This window comes from Nilaparvata lugens, chromosome 12 (genome assembly GCF_014356525.2).
Source record: "Nilaparvata lugens isolate BPH chromosome 12, ASM1435652v1, whole genome shotgun sequence".
Taxonomy (NCBI): Eukaryota; Metazoa; Arthropoda; class Insecta; order Hemiptera; family Delphacidae; genus Nilaparvata; species Nilaparvata lugens.
In genome coordinates this window covers 10,954,015-10,975,020 of record NC_052515.1, presented here as the reverse complement: position 1 = coordinate 10,975,020, position 21,006 = coordinate 10,954,015, and the positions used below count along the sequence as shown (strand labels likewise).

The 21,006-nt window shown below is 32.7% G+C and overlaps 1 protein-coding gene and 1 long non-coding RNA gene across 2 annotated transcripts; one reads left to right on the top strand and one right to left on the bottom strand.

Moving 5' to 3' along the window:
- Positions 1–1,858, top strand: LOC120353817. Its single transcript, XR_005572625.1, has 2 exons — positions 1–1,352; positions 1,468–1,858. It is a non-coding gene; the product is annotated as an uncharacterized LOC120353817 (long non-coding RNA).
- A 10-nt stretch (positions 1,859–1,868) lies between these two features.
- LOC111051575 (septin-2) lies at positions 1,869–20,937 on the bottom strand. The gene is made up of 9 exons (XM_022338110.2): positions 20,786–20,937; positions 19,491–19,608; positions 17,991–18,133; positions 13,150–13,343; positions 11,692–11,803; positions 10,747–10,939; positions 8,304–8,431; positions 2,998–3,171; positions 1,869–2,045 (listed from the first exon to the last, which is right to left on the bottom strand). The coding sequence occupies exons 1-9, from the start codon at positions 20,813–20,815 to the stop codon at positions 1,884–1,886; spliced, it is 1,254 nt and encodes a 417-aa protein (XP_022193802.1). The 5' UTR covers positions 20,816–20,937; the 3' UTR covers positions 1,869–1,883.
- Between the last annotated feature and the right edge of the window lie 69 nt (positions 20,938–21,006).

Genomic DNA, 21,006 nt, shown 5'->3' with positions numbered 1-21,006 from the left:
CTAGTATTGTTTAAAAACGTATTGTTCTTGTACAAGTACAAAAAAATAGCGTATTATTTTTGTTATCTAGTTGAAGCAAAAGTATTGCTTTTTGTAAACTAGTTGAAGAAAACGTGTTGTTTTTGTACAAGTACAAAATCGTATTATTTTTGTTATCTAGTTGAAGCAAAAGTATTGCTTTTTGTAAACTAGTTGAAGAAAACGTATTGTTTTTGTGCAAGTACAAAAACATATCAACGCATTATTTTTGTTATCTAGTTGAAGCAAAAGTATTCCTTTTTGTAAACTAGATGAAGAAAACGTATTGTTTTTGTACAAGTACAAAAACATATTATTTTTGTTATCTAGTAGAAGCAAAAGTATTGCTTTTTGTAAACTAGTTGAAGAAAACGTGTTGTTTTTGTACAAGAACAAAAATATAACGTATTATTTTCTGTTATATAGTCGAAGAAAAAGTATTGTTTTTGTAATCTAGTTGAAGAAAAAAGATAGATTTTTGGAATTCAACCGTTATCCTATCAACAAGACAGCAACCTCACTGATAAAGCTTACCAAACCATGACTTCCTCTCAGACTTGGAATGGGTTTTAGAATGGCACTAAGCAAAAGCAGATAGTTGTTAAAGCACACTGAAATATCTGTTAGTTTGATAGAGTTTAGTTATCAGTTAGTTGGTAGAATTTAGTTAGCTCTAGTTATTTAGTTATTCAAGAGTTGTTGGTCAAAGTTAGCTTTAGTTAATAACAAGTTTTAGGAGTGGTTATACAAAATATCTATACACAAAGCAAACGCAAATTAAAAATATATCAACTCAATTTGGATTCTCATTTCTGGGTTGAAAGATCTTGTTGAGTTCTCTGTACATTAAAAAAATCATTAAAATTGTTTAAAATCATTATAATTGTACTGGACATGAAATAAAGATAATCAAATATTTAGATTTAATGTTTCATGCGGCTTGCACAAGCAACTGGTTAAAAACTGATTAGCGCAAGTAGATTTTGTCATAAGTTGATTAAAATCATTCACACAAATGAAAATAAAAAAGCTTCAAACAATAAACACAACAAACAAAAACCTCAACCAATGAACAAATGCTTTAAGTTTATCATGAAAACGAAATTTCAAACTCAAGTAGGCTATATTTTTGGAAGTACGCAAGAAATTGGTACAAAACATTAGATATTCATATATTTTCGAGGGTCAACCTCATAAATTTAAGAAAAAAAATCAAGTTATTACCAATTTATTACAAAATAAACTTGAATAAATACTTTCCTATCTAGTTTTGAGTGTCAAGCTCCATAAAATATATTTGTATGAAAAATCATAATACGCGTATTTTTAATTAGGTGAGATTACAAAATAAACTTGAATAAATACTTTCCTATCTAGTTTTGAGTGTCAAGCTCCATAAAATACCGGTATATTTGTATGAAAAATCATAGTACGCGTATTTTTAATTAGGTGAGGTACTAGAAGCGCCTGCATACTTTCTATGATAAAATTTATTCATAAAATTCATGGGAAAAATTTGAAAATATCTAGTAATCTTCAAGGAATTACATTCGTAAATACGAACTTATACAATTATAAAGCCTACTTAATATTAGCTCAGTTTTATTCAAGGAACTGCAAAAAATTATCCACCTACACATTTTATAACCTACATGCTGTGTAACTTGAGGATTGGGGAATTTTCCAAATATTTTTATAAAAACTTATTTAAAACAGGAAGACGGAGTTATTAGACAGAATAGTTACTGATCTGATATAAATAGGAATAACTATGAGCTTTTTTGTTTGTTTATTAATAAATGGTTGTAGTAGGCCTAAACCACCACAGGGACCAATTTTTGTGTATTTGAATTTCAGTTTGGCTTTTACTTTTTCTTGCTTTTGCCTAGTGTCATTGTGTGGTAGCTGAATTGTGACTTGCGTCGGTTGAATTCCATCAGATCATCTTCTAGTTTCTTTCTCGCTTCCTCCAGCTTCTTCTTCTCGTCCTGGTGGCCACGTTTGTGCTTGTCGAACCGCTCCTGGAGCTGGAAAAAAGAGAAAGAGGATAAGGAATTATTACAAATGCAGAGAAAGAGAAATTATAAACGAAGAGAATGAAAGGGAATCATAAACACAGAGAATAAGAAGAGATTATGAACGATGAGAATAAGAAGAAATTATGAAGTACGAGAATAAGAAGAAATTAATAGCAAAAGTCGTACTTGATCATCTTATCAACAGTATAGTCTAAAAAGCGAACATGGAATTATCAAGAAGTTGACTGTATCAAGAATGAACTAAATAGAGATTTTCATGTTGGTGGAGTGAATTATTATCTACTTCAAGGAAAGTACGTTATGAAACATAACGCATTGTCAATAAATGAATAGGCTACATTTATTTGTAAATGTATCAAATATAATGCATTAGTCCTATAAAAGAAGAGATTAAATGTATAAATTAATGATTAAATACAAATGTATTGCTGTATAATGTTCTTTGAAATTCGAGAAAGGAGCAGTTTTGGACTGTCCTTGTTCATTTCCCATAGCAGAATTAAAACAACCTCCATGAAATATCTTATTATACTATCTTTTCTCTATGGTAATATACAAAACATGGAATAAATAATAGTAGTCGATTTAAAACTGCTTCCGACTTGGAGAGATATGCGGAGCAGAAAAAAGTAGGGATATAGCGGTGGCGATGTTGCCGTGCTGAACCGGACAGCGTTCTGTATTCTTGAAACATTTGCAACATAAACGCCCTATACCATGGCATATAAATGACACAGTATCACCACAATATGATACATTATCTTCTCAACTTGATACACAACACCATTATTTTTTTATACAAAACTTCCAAACCTTGAATGAATTTAGTGAGTGTTCAACACTTTATTGTTTTGGTAAATTTAGTTTTCATTGTACTGAATGATACAATAAAAGAACAAAGAAATCCAAATAGAAGTACATATAGCGGACACCAACTTACCTCTCTCTCTTGCTCCTTGAGTTCGGCCTCTTTCTCTTTCACTCTCAACACAAACATCTGTCTCATTTCATCCTCCTTCTGCTGCAGCTCTTGCAAGTGTGTGCTGCGTTTCGCCTCAAACGTCTGCTGGAAGCTTACGGGCTTATTTTCGGAATCGACGTCGGTGAAACCCATCTACAACAGAAAATAAAATAGATAATAATTATTTATTTATCTATTCAATCATTCAGAATTACAACATTCTCAGAAGAGTACCACCATAGAGAAACAGAAAGACAAAGTGGAGAAAGATAGAAAAAAAATTATAAAAAAAATAAATAGATAAAAAAAATTATTTCTCTTTCACCATAGAGAATGTGGATATCTCATGGTATAGGGCGTTTATTTCGCAATTTTTACTGTTATCTCAAGCCCATAGTCCACATAATTCTATCCCGTGAAGCAGTGTGATGCTGGCAGTCTCTCATATTGTGCCGTTCGTACACTCTCACCCGACCAAAACAGTAAAAATCGACAGTAATTGGCTTGAGTTAACAGTAAAAGTTGGGACATAAACGCCTTATACCATGGGAAATCTACTCACGCTAGTGTACGATAGAGAGTTTCTCTATGGTACCATTGGCTTAAGCCCAAAACGGTTCCAATTCTTAATTAAACAACATTCTAAATATAGCTAAGTTATATGTCACTTCCACATTTTTTAATTACACACTCCAATTTACAATCCAAAACAAACAAATTATGATCAATAAACTCTCTTATTTATCAAGTCATCTACCAAAATAGTAATTATTTATAATGTATCAAGCTGACCCGATGTGGTTCAAAGCCGGTTTAGTTTGACAAACCCACTCATCATTAAACGTTTTTGATCAGGTCACTCCCGTGTTATCGGATGGGCACGTTAAACTGTCGGACCCGGCTGAAGTATGAAAGTCACAAGGCCCATTGACGGCTTAAATTATACATTCAGGCGAGGTGGAACCTTCCCGCAAGGGACTCCCCACCAACAAAAGCCATACGAATTTACTTTTACTTTGACAAAAGCCTAAAACAAAATAATTTTTTCGCCCCACTTGGATGTAATGAGCTGGTTTACGTGCGTCATATGGAGGCCGAAAGTGATTGTTTTCTGACCAGGCCGGTAAAATTTTTACGGCCCTAGGGCTGTAAAATAACCTTGAAGTCAGCTGATTCTGATTTGATGTGAACGTGTTTACAAAATAGTTTATGAAACGGAATCAGTTTATGCTTCTAGAATTGAATAAAGTTTTTGCAATAAGATACTATCATTTTATTTGGATGAATGAAATACAAATAATGGGATATTATAAACTATTCAAATTCAATTTTCAGAGTATAATAGAATCTAACCTCAAACCTCCTAGTACAGCGTTTATCATGGAACATGGTGGATAAACGGAATCATTTTATGCTTTTAGAATTCAATAAAGTATTCTGTAATAATATACTATCATTTTATTTGGATGAATAAAATACAGATAAGATATATATTATAAACTATTCAAATAATTCTATTTTCAGAGTAGAATAGAACTTCTAACCTAAACTTCCGTTGACATTCAGATTGGCCAAATTTCAAGTGTGCTAAAACAGCTGATCAAAAACTTTTCATTCTTTGTGTTTATCATTCAATAATCAAAATATTTATAATAATATCATCTTATTGTCATTTGGAAGAATAAAAAGTATAAACTCAACCTCTTATATAATTGAACATAATCTTTTAGGTTATTTAGACAAATCAGAATAAAAAATAAACATCCTTGGATAATTTCCTGATATTCAGATTACCTCAGATTTGCTAGAGCTATGACCTTCCTGTTTTGCTTTCGGAAGTGTCTAATAAACAATTATTCTCATATTTGTTTATTGTTTATTTTTCTGTGTGGCGAAAAATAACGTTCTCACCATGGGCAAAAATGTTTTTCCCAAAGGCCTACGGCCTCGGACTTGAAAACCGATTTCGAGCCGGAAAAGTCTCATTTTCGGCCCTAGGTGCGAAATATACTATTCCGGCTCTCAATCTTTTCTAGTCCTCGGCCTAAGGCCTCGGACTTGAAAACCGATTTCGAGCCAGAAAAGTCCCATTTTCGGCCCTAGGTGCGAAATATACTTTTTCGCCCCACTTGGATGTAATGAGCTGGTTTACGTGCGTCATATGGAGGCCGAAAGTGATTGTTTTCTGACCAGGCCGGTAAAATTTTTACGGCCCTAGGGCTGTAAAATAACCTTGAAGTCAGCTGATTCTGATTTGATGTGAACGTGTTTACAAAATAGTTTATGAAACGGAATCAGTTTATGCTTCTAGAATTGAATAAAGTTTTTGCAATAAGATACTATCATTTTATTTGGATGAATGAAATACAAATGAGATATTATAAACTAGGCTATTCAAATTCAATTTTCAGAGTATAATAGAATCTAACCTCAAACCTCCTAGTAAAGCGTTTATCACGGAACATGGTGGATAAACGGAATCATTTTATGCTTCTAGAATTCAATAAAGTATTCTGTAATAATATACTATCATTTTATTTAAATGAATAAAATACAGATAAGATATATATTATGAACTATTCAAATTCGATTTTCATAGAAGGATAGAACTTCTAACCTAAACTTCCATTGACATTCAGATCACATCAGATTGGCCGAATTTCAAGTGTGCTAAAACAGCTGATCAAAAACTTTTCATTATTTGTGTTTATCATTCAATAATTAAAACATTTATAATAATATCATCTTATTGTCATTTGGAAGAATAAAAAGTATAAACTCAACCTCTTACATAATTGAACATAATCTTTTAGGTTATTTAGACAAATCAGAATAAAAAATAAAAATACTTGGACAATTTCTTGATATTCAGATTACCTCAGATTTGCTAGAGCTATGACCTTCCACTTTTGCTTTCGGAAGTGCTTATAATAGACAATGAGAATAATTATTATTCTCATATATATATTGTTTATTTTCCTGTGTGGCGAAAAATAACGTTCTCACCATGGGCAAAAATGTTTTTCGCCCCACTTGGATGTAATGAGCTGGTTTACGTGCGTCATATGGAGGCCGAAAGTGATTGTTTTCTGACCAGGCCGGTAAAATTTTTACGGCCCTAGGGCTGTAAAATAACCTTGAAGTCAGCTGATTCTGATTTGATGTGAACGTGTTTACAAAATGGTTTATGAAACAGAATCAGTTTATGCTTATAGGATTGAATAAGTATTCTGCAATAAGATACTATCATTTTATTTGGATGAATGAAATAAAGATAAGATATATATTATGAACTATTCAAATTCGATTTTCAGAGTAGGATAGAACTTCTAACCTAAATTTCCGAAGTCAACGACAACAAGCATTGTTGACGTTGACATTCAGATTTGTCAAATTTCAAGTGTGCTAAAACAGCTGATCAAAAAACTTTTCATTACTTGTGTTTATTATTAAAGAATCAAAACATTTACAATAATATCATCTTATTGTTATTTGGAAGAATACAAAAGTATAAACTCAACCTCTTATATAATTGAACATAATCTTTTAGGTTATTTAGACAAATCAGAATAAAAAATAAACATCCTTGGATAATTTCCTGATATTCAGATTACCTCAGATTTGCTAGAGCTATGACCTTCCTGTTTTGCTTTCGGAAGTGTCTAATAAACAATTATTCTCATATTTATTTATTGTTTATTTTTCTGTGTGGCGAAAAATAACGTTCTCACCATGGGCAAAAATGTTTTTCCCAAAGGCCTACGGCCTCGGACTTGAAAACCGATTTCGAGCCGGAAAAGTCTCATTTTCGGCCCTAGGTGCGAAATATACTATTCCGGCTCTCAATCTTTTCTAGTCCTCGGCCTAAGGCCTCGGACTTGAAAACCGATTTCGAGCCAGAAAAGTCCCATTTTCGGCCCTAGGTGCGAAATATACTATTTCGCCCCACTTGGATGTAATGAGCTGGTTTACGTGCGTCATATGGAGGCCGAAAGTGATTGTTTTCTGACCAGGCCGGTAAAATTTTTACGGCCCTAGGGCTGTAAAATAACCTTGAAGTCAGCTGATTCTGATTTGATGTGAACGTATTTACAAAATAGTTTATGAAACGGAATCAGTTTATGCTTCTAGAATTGAATAAAGTTTTTGCAATAAGATACTATCATTTTATTTGGATGAATGAAATACAAATGAGATATTATAAACTAGGCTATTCAAATTCAATTTTCAGAGTATAATAGAATCCAACCTCAAACCTCCTAGTAAAGCGTTTATCACGGAACATGGTGGATAAACGGAATCATTTTATGCTTCTAGAATTCAATAAAGTATTCTGTAATAATATACTATCATTTTATTTAAATGAATAAAATACAGATAAGATATATATTATAAACTATTCAAATAATTCGATTTTCATAGAAGGATAGAACTTCTAACCTAAACTTCCATTGACATTCAGATCACATCAGATTGGCCGAATTTCAAGTGTGCTAAAACAGCTGATCAAAAACTTTTTCAAGTGTGATAAACCAGCTGATCAAAAACTTTTTCAAGTGTGATAAACCAGCTGATCAAAAACTTTTCATTATTTGTGTTTATCATTCAATAATTAAAACATTTATAATAATATCATCTTATTGTCATTTGGAAGAATAAAAAGTATAAACTCAACCTCTTACATAATTGAACATAATCTTTTAGGTTATTTAGACAAATCAGAATAAAAAATAAAAATACTTGGACAATTTCTTGATATTCAGATTATCTCAGATTTGCTAGAGCTATGACCTTCCACTTTTGCTTTCGGAAGTGCTTATAATAGACAATGAGAATAATTATTATTCTCATATATATATTGTTTATTTTTCTGTGTGGCGAAAAATTACGTTCTCACCATGGGCAAAAATGTTTTTCCGGCTCTCAATCTTTTCTAGTCCTCGGCCTACGGCCTCGGACTTGAAAACCGATTTCGAGCCAGAAAAGTCTCATTTTCGGCCCTAGGTGCGAAATATACTATTATGTGTAGGATTTTAAGCACTCTAAATTGAACAGAAATGTTATAAAATGGGAAACTTACTTTCTTCCTAGACTAGTGTATTATGAATCAAAATTTGAGGGAGGAACAGTTTTGGGCTGTTGGTCCTCCCCCAATTATTCAAATTAATAGTTGGAAGAGAACAGTTTTGGGCTGTTCCTGGTGGTCCTCCTCCAATTAATAATTAGTACTTAATAATTAATCATTAATAATAGAGTATGTTGAATGAATAAATGGAATGACTGACCTGTTCCAATCGTTTCTTGCGATAGAGCTCATAGTGCCGGCAGTGAGTTTTCTCCCTCATGTCCTCCATATTGGTTCTGATCAGCATTTCTCTCAACTTCACAAAGTCACAGTGCGATTCGTTTTCAACTAAAAAAGAAACAATTACATTTTAAAAAGTAAAACACAAACATATTGTGTATAATATTATATTGCTTATTGTTTTTGAAGGGACGGATTCAAGGATCCAAAGGTTCAAAGAGCCCCACACATCAACCGAAGCTTATTGTGTTCCCAAGTAGTATGATAGTTAGGCAAACCAATACCTATGTCCTTTATAAGAACCAGGAGTTTTTCCCTATACTAACATTCCATTCATCACCTGGTTGCAATCCTTGTCGCAATCCAGTGATAGGTAGGCCTATGCTTGGCAGTCTCTTCAGACTGATTAGTCCCCGTGACCTACGTGAGTTCCACTCCTGGCCTTCTTTGTAGGTCCTTCCGCTGAGGAAGGGGCGGCCAAGTTGCCTCCAGGGCGCCCGGCCACCCTTGACTCAGCCTCTTGACCCACATTTGTGCCTGGTTCTTCACCCATCACTGGTCTCTTGGGTTTCTTCTTTTTGCACCTCCGAAACTTCGCAGGGTCAAAAGCCTCACCTCTCCCAAGAAGTTTTGCCTAAGTGGCCGCCCTTCTTTGAGCAGTGGTGAGTTTTAATATTATATCAGTTTTACCACTATATATATTTTTCTGCCTCGCCGTAAACCCAATGTACTTCCCCGTAAATAAAATTATAATTCCCGGTCTGACAAATAATTTTTGAATAGTAGCGCTCATCGAAATTCCATCTAGCTGTTTACCCTGTTTTCAATATTTGCAGTAGCAGAAGTCTTCGGGGTAATTTACAGCATTTAATATGGATTTTCGTTTAATATTATAAATCATAGTAGGTAAATATACACTTGTAGGTTATATGCTATTGGGCTCAACTTTCAACACTTCAATTTTCCATAAACACTATTTTAGGTTACATCGGATTTAACTTGAAACTTTTACTCTTCACTCCAAAGTCAACCACTTATTGAATTAAATTATTCACATCTTTGAAGAATGTCAATTCTAAGTTTGCTGTAGGATAATTCTGAATACATCCTAGTTTTATAAAATGAGTTGAAGGAATCAGACAATGATCAATTAGGCTAAATACTCTTCTGTAATAAAGGAAAGAATTGGATAAACACGTACGGGATAGGAAATTCACGAATGACGCATCATCACGTTTGAACTACTAGACTGATTGACTTGAGATTTTGCATGTAGATTCCTAATTTACAGAGGATGGTTATAGGCCTATTTTGAATTCTTCAAGATTTATATACAAGAACTTATACTACAATAAAGGAAGGATAGAGCTGGCTTATACACGTAATGGATAGGGGATAGGAAATTCTTGAATGACGCATCATCACGTTTGAACTACTAGACTGATTGGCTTGAGATTTTGCATGTAGATTCCTAATTTACAGAGGATGGTTATAGACCTATTTTGAATTCTTCAAGATTTCAGTACGGTAGGTCAAGTTTTAAGTTTGTCAAGTTTTTAATTGAACCCTTGTGAAGCACGGGTTAGCTGCTAGTAGTTTTTTATAGAAAAGTTGAAGAATTCTCAAGGAAGATTCATTACAATATGTCAGCATTGGTTGAATGGGAAGCATTGGTGTTATTAAAGGGAGAATACTGACAGTTTCAAGTGAATTTCACTATAGATTAATAATTAAACTATTTATTATATCAAGCGAGCAATTTCTGTATTTTTATATATGGTTATCTATCTGGTTATTTATATTTATATCTGGTTATTTATGTTCAACGGATCTCGAAAACGGCTTTAACGATTTTCACGAAATTTGGAACATAGTAGGTTTATGTTATAAAAATTCGATTGCAGTAGGTCTCATCCTTGGGAAAACTCGCTGAACGACATTAAAAGGATAATTCATTCTTGGCTGAAACAGCTGTGGATAGTAAAAAAGTGATTGAGCGAGTGAGTATGTGAAAAATCAAAATATCGCATCCCCGAACGAAATTCTCATTTTCTCTCAAATTCATAAGATGACATATAGCCAGCTGTGAAATATAAACACGATCATTTTAGAGAATTGTGTTTTGATTATCAATAAATAAAAATAACGAGCTCAGTGCCCCGATATTACTGTATTGAATAAGTAGACGGAAAAATTCAACAATTCATGCGCCACTTAGCGCTATGTGTTTGACAAGTTAAATACTGAAAGAGTTGGAGATTGGTATAGAGAGATTGATTTCAACCTGTCAGCATTATTTGAATGGAAAGCTTTTATGTTATTCTCAAGGATATCAACAATTTAAAGTTGATTTCACTATCCATATTCCTTTGGGAAACGAAAAATGAGAAGGTTTGTAAAAAGTTACACTAGTTCTTACTCACCCTGTACATTGCCCCATGGATACTGTCGAGTTCTCTGCATCTTGTTGCCAACCCTGATAAAGTCAGTGCTGCCAACCACAGCGAACGGCGCATGCGAATTCATCGACTTGTTGATTTCCAGAACCGATTCATCGTCCACTGGAAACTGGTAGATCTCCACGCCGTTCGACGTTAGTTCTTGCATTATTTTTGACTGGAAACACACAAAATATTAAAAATATTGGAGAAATAGATAAAGTATAAATATGATAATTCAGTGATGTGATTTTTATTTATTTATTAGCAGAGAGATGTTCTGCCTCGCCCAATATTTCTCATTGTAAACACTTGGGTTTATAGATTGAATAAAGAATCATGATAGAGTTCAAAAAAGAAAGAAAATAATTCATTCATTCATTTATTGTATAAACTACTATAATCATAATACAATTATGACATTGGAGGAAAAACTAGGCTGAGCCTGTACTATTTCTCTCCAAAAATTTTGATAAAATGTTAATGTTGTCCAAATGATAAGGATATGTAATCTCACACTGCTTCGTCACTTGATTTTCGGTCCAGGAATGATGATTAAAAATTTTGAAGGTTGATTTTATACTCTAAATGAATCACAGAATGTATATTCTGTAAATTGAAATTTCTACACCGTTTCAGTTTAGCGCTTTCATTATTTTGGACTGGAGGCACAACACATATTTCATAGAAAAATTGAAACATAAGAGAGAGAGTAAATATAGAACATAATATAGATTCAATGTAAAGGTTGAAGATGAATTCCGGAAGTTACAAACTTGACCACTGTAGAGTATGAATACAATGTGATATTAAAGCATGCTCCAGTAAGTGAGTAAATATTTCTAAAGTATTACTCAAGTAATTTAGTCAGCAATTCTTCACTTTAGTGATAAAAGTTGACAAATAAAAACTTGAAAAGTGTGCACTGACCTTGAACTTTTGGAGTTCGGTTTTGGATATGGTATCAGCTTTGGCAATAATCGGAATTATATTAACTTTGGTATCTAGCTTCTTCATGCACACCAGATCCAGCGATTTCAACCTAAAAATAACAATAAATTATTGTAATGAAAGAAAAATGAGTTGTTATTATTATTATTTATTAATGGTACAAAACCAATTGTATACTAAAAATAACAGTGGAAAGATAATAGGTTACATGAAAAAATATGGAGACGTAATGAGATGAGATGATCTAAGATACAGTTTGTGATGTTACAGAATCTATCTCTCAAGGCACAGGACCGAAATATTCAAAGAGAAACCTTCATACGTGGGCAGAAAACTGTGGAATCACCTACCGAAGACGATAAAGAGGCTGAATTGTGTGACATTGAAAAGAAGACTTAGTGAGTTTCTCAAAGGAAGGCCCATGTATGAACTATTTGAATTTCTTGAAACAAGAGACACAGACTGGGAGTGAAAAAATATAATTGTTAATACAAACAATTAAAATATATTTTTTTTTATTCTGAAACAATTACTATTCTTGAATAAAGAATAAAGAATTTTGACTTTTTGACTATAATAAATGTCATCCCATGATTACTAGATTTAAAATGTTTGATGTGCCAATTTATGAACACTCAAGGCACATAGAAGAAGGTACAGAGATGATGGAAGTGTTAGATTTATATGAATTTAAATTCAATTTATGATAGCATCCTATAAACATGTGAAAAACAGTCAAGGAATAAGTCACAAAAATATACACAAAACAAGGTTTTTGATGGCATTCCCTTTTCAATAATCAAATACCGGGTGACCCAGAATAACGGGAACATTTGAAAACGCCATAAAAAATTAGTGGGAAGGGCAAAAATGATTTTATTCAAACTAATGTAAAATTCAAGACTTGCCATTTGAGTATTATTAATAACATCTATCACTTTTTGACGATTACTTCTTCATGATGGCTTCCTCCTGCACGAATATACTCTTGAAATCTAGGTTGAGATTCCTGAACGATTGCTGCAACATCTCAGCTGGGATATTGTTAATTTCATTTTGATTTGAAATGAAACCACAGTTATTGGTCAAGTTGTGAAAACATTTGATTTGAGATAGCTCCACAAACAGAAAATAGCAGGTAATGGGGCCAGGATACGCAGATGTTGCAGCGATCAATGAGGAATTGTCAACACAGATTTCAAGAGTGTATTCGTGCAGGAGGAAGCCATCTTAAAGAAGTAATTGTCAAAAAGTGATAGATGTTATTAATAATTCTCAAATGGCAAGTCTTGAACTTAACATTAGTTTGAATAAAATCATTTTTGCCCTTCCCACTAATGTTTTATGGCGTTTTTAAATGTTCCTGTTATTCTGTGTCACCCTGTAGATTAAAATAAACTTAAATAAAATCAAAGTATTATAAAGCAAAATACATACCCATGACCAGTAGGGCAAATGAAATACAAGCAGACATGAATACGAGTGTCGTGGTACACACTGAGGGACCTCTTGATTTTTAGCTCCTCCTGCAGATAGGCTTCGAACTGGGCATCAATGTAATCCACCACAGCCTTGTAGCTTTCCTCCTTGTTTATCTGATCACCGTAGCCTACTGTGTCAACTATGGTCAGCTGCAAAACACATTAGAATACACAAGTTGAATAATACTGCCAAATTCAACATTTTCAAAGAATATATCATTATGAAATTGGAAGCTGTAAAACAAATTAAAAACTACAAGTTGAATAATATGGCCAAAGTCAACACTATCAGTGAGGATAACATTATGAGATTGGATATATTTCCATTATTTCAATTAAATGAGTAGAGCTAAAGTGCGAGATAAATTACTTTTAACATGAAGAGGAGAAACCCATTTCTCCCTCCACAGTTTGTAGCGTAGACACAGATGGACATCCTGCGCACAATTGGATGGGCCGTGTCATTTTGCTTCATGTTCTTGCGATGAAAACATCTCTGTAACATACACAAACCAATATACCTGCTGACCAGTTCCCTACTTGGAGCATTGCCAGCAATAGATGGAGGGGAGTGTTGCCGCGTCGCGTTACAAAGCTCTCTCACTCAGACACAAAAGAAGGAGAATGCTGCTAGGTAGTGGGAGCGATTAGTGGAGGATAGAGCATCGGACCTCTCAGTCTTCGAGAAAGAGCCGTGTTAAAAGTAATTTATCTCGCACTTTAGTGCATCTAACAAATTTATTTCATAAAATAGGGGAGTCCTATTTTATCCTTCCTAATTTAAAATCCTTCCTATTAATTCTATTCTAATTTGAAATCATTTTATCCTTCCTATTGAAAATCCTTCCTATTAATTCTATTCTAATTTGAAATCCTTTTATCCTTCCTATTTAAAATCCTTCCCTGTTACACTCTCTTGTGTAACAAGGGTTTGTGATATTTTTATCCAAGAAAAGAAATCACTGGAGGAGGCGTCTGTGGAGTAATTGAATGAATTTAATTTCACTTGTATAAAATTACAATAAATATTTATTCTTACAAATATGAGTAATATTAGTTACCTACTAATAAATAAAGTACTCATACAAGCCAATGGATTCACTTTGTTTAGGTGGATTTACTTTTCCTAATCCGAAAAAAATAAATAACATTAACTTAGGGCCGGTTTCCGAGCTCGGGATTTAGCTAAGTTCTAAACTTTAAAAAGTTGGAGTCAGAAAATTGGCTTTCCAAAACGAGGCGTATTCGCAGTAAATAGTTGCAGCAAAATAATCTTTATTTTTCTCATTTCTATAATTGGAAACGTTTTTCCTTGACGAAATGAAACATTCCTAAATAATTCAAGATAGCTGAAACTTTACACTATTTTCTCTTTATTTTATTTTGTGTTCTATCTTACTTTGACTATGACTACGACTACGCTCCGTTTCGGAAAGCCAATTTTCTGACTCCAGCTGTTTAAAGTCTAGAACTTAGCTAAATCCCGAGCTCGGAAACCGGCCCTAAGTTTATTTTTTATTTTTTGGATTAGGAAAAGTAAATCCACCTAAATACATTGGCTTGTATGAACGTACGTTATTTGTTAGTATTCTATGAAATAAATTTGTTAGATGAACTAGTTCTAGAGCTCAGCTAAATCCCGAGCTCGGAAACCGGCCCTAAATGTTTTTCTATATCTTGGGGATGATATTACTTGTCACCCCTTGTCATTGAAATGTGAATTGAATTAAAAATGCCGTTATTCAAGTAATAAAACAATGAAATCATACACTACAGTCATGTCTTTAAACTCGACAAATTATACATGTAAGCAAAAGAAAATGATTGCAATATGAGAAATGTAGCACAAGACAAAAGTTTTTACATAACCCATACACATTGAAATGTATATTTAAATATTAAATAAGTTATTCTTCTAATACTGTATTAGGCGAGATATAGTGATACATATTCATCATGAAAACACTGGAATATTATCTAAAAACATGTATTTATTTCTTCACAAACTGAAGATGACACAATATGTGTCGAAACATGTTTGTAGATTTTTTCAAAATAAATTCGTGATATTAGACAATATTCTAGTGTTTTCATCAAGTTATTCTTTTCATACCATTATTGTGATTTGTCTGAGGTTGATAATAAGTCAGTGGGTTCTGAGCCCCAATGCAAGAGATAATACAGCAGAAAAAGATCTAGTAAAAATGAGCGTACAAGTATTCAAACAAATCATTATTAAAAACTATTTGGACATATAATTCTATGTAGGTGGATTCCGAATCACCAGACGAGATATTACAAATCTGAAAAAAATTACGGAGCTCTAATTGTATGAGGGTTTCAATTATAGTTGTAAGTTCCAATTCCAATTCCGGTTCCAATTCCCGAACCGCTATAAGATATGATATAATATAAAACAGAAAGATCGAGTTGAATGCTCTCACTACAGTAATTCAGTTTTGTTCCCCGTTTTAGACGATGATGTAAATGTTATTTTCAGTCAACCAAGCACAGTCAATTGAGAGAGCCAACCGGTCTTTTGTCTATTAATGAACACTTTGTGAATACTAATAGTATTCACTCGAGCCAGGATATGAGATAACGCTACGCTTTGAAAAATGACAGCCTCCTAAATCTGATTCTTTATTGTGTCTAGTTCTGCTGGAATACCAAATTACATTGTTCAAGAACTCTTCAATTATTTCAAATAGGTACTACTATGATATATATGACACTACAGTATGATACTACTATGGTACTAGGCTATCATATATTTTTTTTTCTTTTCATAACAAAAAAATATGATACTTATATTACTACTCACTTTTCTTTCTAGGGCTACTGAATTATTGAAACACAAAATAAAATTTATTGAGTAACCTATTATTTTACCACAACACAACTATAGTGAGGTCCATGTTATAATGACAGTATTTGATCAACTTTGGTTTTGCTATCCTTGTCTATCATTCGACAAAGCCGGTGGTACTATCCTTTTCTAGGTCCACAACGATGCCAATTATGTTTTTGACAGTTTAGAAATATAATTAATTAATGAAGAGAATCGGCATCGCTATTCTTCTATCTTTATCCACTGCCATTATAACGTGGACCTAACTATAGTTTAAGCTCTTCAAGAGCCATTTGCTCATGCTTCATTTCTTGTTTGCCTTTCATTTGCTTCAAAATGGCGATTGAAAAGTTGAACAAGCTGTGTTACCTATAGTGAGGTCCACATTATAATGGCAGTGTAGGAAGATGGGAGAAAAGGCTTGCCAAATCTCAACCTTGCCACCCAAACAGCTGATACTGGTATATCTGATGAATTCAACTGTTCATTATTGTAGAAAATAGTTAATCATATTTCATTTGTCAAGAAAATATATTTTTTAAAGATGAATAATAGATTTTCATGATTCAGATAAAATATTGTGTCAATTAGTTGAATTTCTACATTGTTGATAAACAATGTGGCAACATTGCAATGCGTGAAAGAGATAGCGCCATCTGCTTTGTTGAACAATAGACAAGGATAGCAACACCATTGCAAATCACACACTGCCATTATAACGTGAACCTCACTATAGCTGTTTCAGCCTATAATTACTTTACTTGTGATACTTTTTATCATTTGTTAATCTATTTATTCAGATACACAAATTTTCATTAAAAAAATTATTTCTGGGAGGACCAACAGGTACTTTTTGTGGTGATTATTCATATTAAATGAAAAAGACTAAGAAATTGTCAAAAAAACACAGATTTATTGATACTTAGAAAGACTGGTTTCGGTTATTACACCATTGTCAATCTCTGATAAACAAAGATTCACTATAAAATCTGTACCAGAGATTGAACATGGTGTAATAACTGAGACCGGTCTTTCTAATTATCAATGAATCTGTGGTTTTTTGACAATTTCTTGGTATTTATGTACTATGATTAGTATACTATGATTTATGTAAGTCACTGTTTTGTTATTTCAACAGGTTTGAGAAAGTAGTATCGGTTGTTAAACCATTGTTAAACTCTAGTTGGCATTATTGATTTTGTTAACAGTAAGTCACTCTTGTTATTTCAACAGGTTTGAGAAAGTAGTATCGGTTGTTAAACCATTGTTAAACTCTAGTATATACGTATTTATTTTTAGTGTATATTTTTCTCTTAATATTTAAAATTTTTTCACAAATATATTGATAACCGACTCCTGGCAGACAACCTTCTCGGTTATGCCAAAATTGAATGGCTTAGTTTGTTTTCTTATTTCCTTGAATAATTAATTATGCATTATGAAATTAATGTTTTTATGATTTTTTTTGTTTTTTATTCTTAGGTAAGTATCTTGATAAAGGCCTTTTTTATTCATTATTCATTCATTCAACTCTAGTAGACTTCTTTATCTAGAAAAATGTTTGACTAAGTAAAAATATGGAGAGAAAAAAATAGTATAAGAAGATATACCATGGTATTAATTCATATTTATAGGGCGTTCATGTTGCAAATTTCACTTTTAACTGAAGCCGATAGTCCACGTAATTCTTTTTCGAGAATCTTTGTGACGCTGGTAGTCTCTCATACTGTGCCGTTTTTATGCTCTCACCAAGTAAAAACACTAATAATAGACAACAGTAATCGGCTTGGGTTGACAAAAAATGGGCTTGAAATTCGTAACATAAACTACCTATACCATGGAATATCTTCTTACGCTATCTTTCCTCTATGATAGGAGATTGTGACGATTACAAACGTTTTATTCAAAATAAAAAAGATTTAAGAAAATATTTCGAAGATACTTACCTTCAATCGCACATTGCTCTCCTGCAATTCGTAAGTGTGTGCCTTTAGCTTGACAGAGGGCAGATTGTGTGGACTCGGTGTAGACTCAAAGCTTGTATTGAACAGAGAGTCCATCAGAGTGGACTTTCCTAGTCCAGTTTCACCTACAAAATGAAACGTATAGAAAAAATGAAATTAGGGTACCTTAAATTTTTTTGAAAAGCAATACTTTCCTTGCCTATGGTAATAGGGCAAGGAAAGTAAAAAAACGACAATTTTACTTATTAAACAATGTCTGTCATTTATCGTTGTATAATGAGTGATCAAGACAATATTCAAGCCTTTTTATTTAAAAGACTTCAGCTCTACCATTATTCTAAGCAAACTTGTTAAATGGAGGTGAGTGAAATTTAAATGTAAAATATCGGGGCACCGAGCTTCGCTCGTTATTTTTATTTATCGATAAACAGAACACAATAAATTCTCTAAAATGATCGTGTTTATATTTTTACAGCTGGCTATACGTCAGCTTATGAATTTCGGGGGTGCGATATTTTGATTTTCAACAGACTCACTCGCTCACTTTTTACTATCCACAGACGACGAAAGTCTCAGCTGTTTCAGCCAAGGATGAATTATCCTTTTAATGTCGTTCAGCGAGTTTTCCCAAGGATGAGACCTAGTGCAATCGAATTTTTATATCATAAACCTACTATGTTCCAAATTTCGTGAAAATCGTTAAGAGCCGTTTTCGAAATCCGTTGAACATAAATAACCAGATATAAAAATATAAAGAGATATACAGAAATTGCTCGCTTAATATAATAGGATTGGCCTATCATTCATGGATATCTATTTCATTTTTTTCAATGAATGAATTATTGGTTGCTACTAATTTTCACTCCTGGTATGTCAATTAAATTTAACCGTAATTAAATGACTGTAAAATGTCACAAGAAATGAGAAAGCGTTTGAAGTCGTTAATCAGTAGTTGATCTTGTTTAAATGAAGAACACAGAAGTGAAAAAGCCAAAGTCTTTATGCTCAATATGGATATCGAACAAAGTAAGCCATCTAATCTAATCCATTACTGTACTACAAAGAAAGTCAAGCAATAAATGTAGGAAATAGACATTTCATGATTATGATTTCCTTCAAATGTCAACGACGCAAGTGAGTTTGGCTTTAGGCAGTATTCCAAGTGTTTGACATTTATAAAGACATTCACCGCAAGAACAGATCGATACAAGTATATGAGGCTACCCCATGAGGTTGGATTATTAATATTACTGTCCTTAGTTATAGCCAAAGTTTATTCAGTAAGACATTTCATAAATTGCATCTCTTCTAATTTCTTGATTCATCTACTTTTATTAAAGTTATTCGCTCAAAGTTTAGTTGATACTTATAATAGCCTACATATGATGAGTTGGATAATTCAATGAGAAGACTGAATGTTCTCAATCTATTAACTTATGATTTTTAAAAATAAATTAATAGGTCCAGTATGAGTTGACTTACCAATGCAGAGAATATTGAAGATAAACCCATTTTGTATGGATTTACTAACAAGCTGCTCCGGAAGACTGTCAAAGCCTACATGTCCAGAGAGTTTCAAATTTCGGAGATTATTCTCTACCTGCAAAAATTAAAAAATGATAATATGGGTGGTTTAGTAGTGAAAAATGTAGGCTATTTGTAATTAAGAAAAAAAAATTAAACAGCTTAAATAATACAGCTTGAGTTTCAACATTGATTATTTGTGAATTAATTAATTAAAATAAATGATTGGAAGAAAAACTTATAGGTTTACTAAATTTTGCTGTTCAAGTTCCTGTTTAAATAGGCTAGTTTTATAAATCTAACTTATTTTCCTGGAAAGGAAATAAATTCAATTTTTACTAGAGAAATTTTTCAAGCAGAAGAACTGCTCCTTGAATGTTTAAATAGATATAAGTAAACGGAGAACAAAAAGACGTAGGTAGTTTAAAGTAAGGGTTTTTAACGCGTGGCCTGAAATAATATTTTTCAAGTCAGTAAATAAAATGTATAATCTAAGAAAACTGTAGATTAATTATAATGAATTTACCTTTTAGATTGTCTGTGGTTTGTAGGCTACTAAAGACATTAGAGTGCAAATAGTTGAGAAAAAAAAAGGAATACCATTTAATTCAATAGGCTATTCAGTTTCTCAAGTATGGAAAAATTCAAATAATAAGAAACTAAAGATGTAAATTAGAACTTACTCGATGGACAATATTCTAAAGAGAATAGTCATACAGGATACAGCTTTGACAAGGGTTCTAAATAAATTTTAATTAACCTAACCGTTTTGCATAAAATGCCAACAAGTCTTTAGCAGTTGATAACAATCAAAGCCATCTACAAATACAAGTCAAACCTTTAACATTATCAACAAATTTACTTTCATTTGGCATTAGAAAACGTAGCTTTCTCCTAATAAAACAATCACATTAGGTAGAAAATGAAAGTTCAAGATAACCTACAATTGATATTTGGTTGTTAGTTGTCGATTTTCATTGAGCTAATACATATTTTCTCTTCAAATTATAAATTAATTGTTGATCAAGATATAGGTTCATGAAAGATTCATTAGAATGAGCGAAAAAATGTAAATAAAATGATAACAGACAGTGAAACAACCAACGCCCCGTAGTCGTGATGTGTTTTGGAGGCATCTTTTGTATAATAATCAAGTAACAGTGGACGAACCAAGTCAAGATTGGAAATAAAATGTACGAACAAAACATGAAAATGACAGATTGATTAAAATAAAGATTAAAATTAAAACTTACGTTGGTTCTTTGCACCTCAATAGCCGACATTTTCGAACTACACCTGCAACACAAATGCAAACAAGAGAAACAACTGATGCCAAGTGTTCGCTCTTCACCGTTGACAGCGCTTTTCTACTTTCCTCTGACTCATAAATTACGTCATTCTACAAACAAAAGCTTCAACCATCTTTCTTATTTGAACAATTAATTTGTTGTATTTATTTTGATTTTCCACGAAA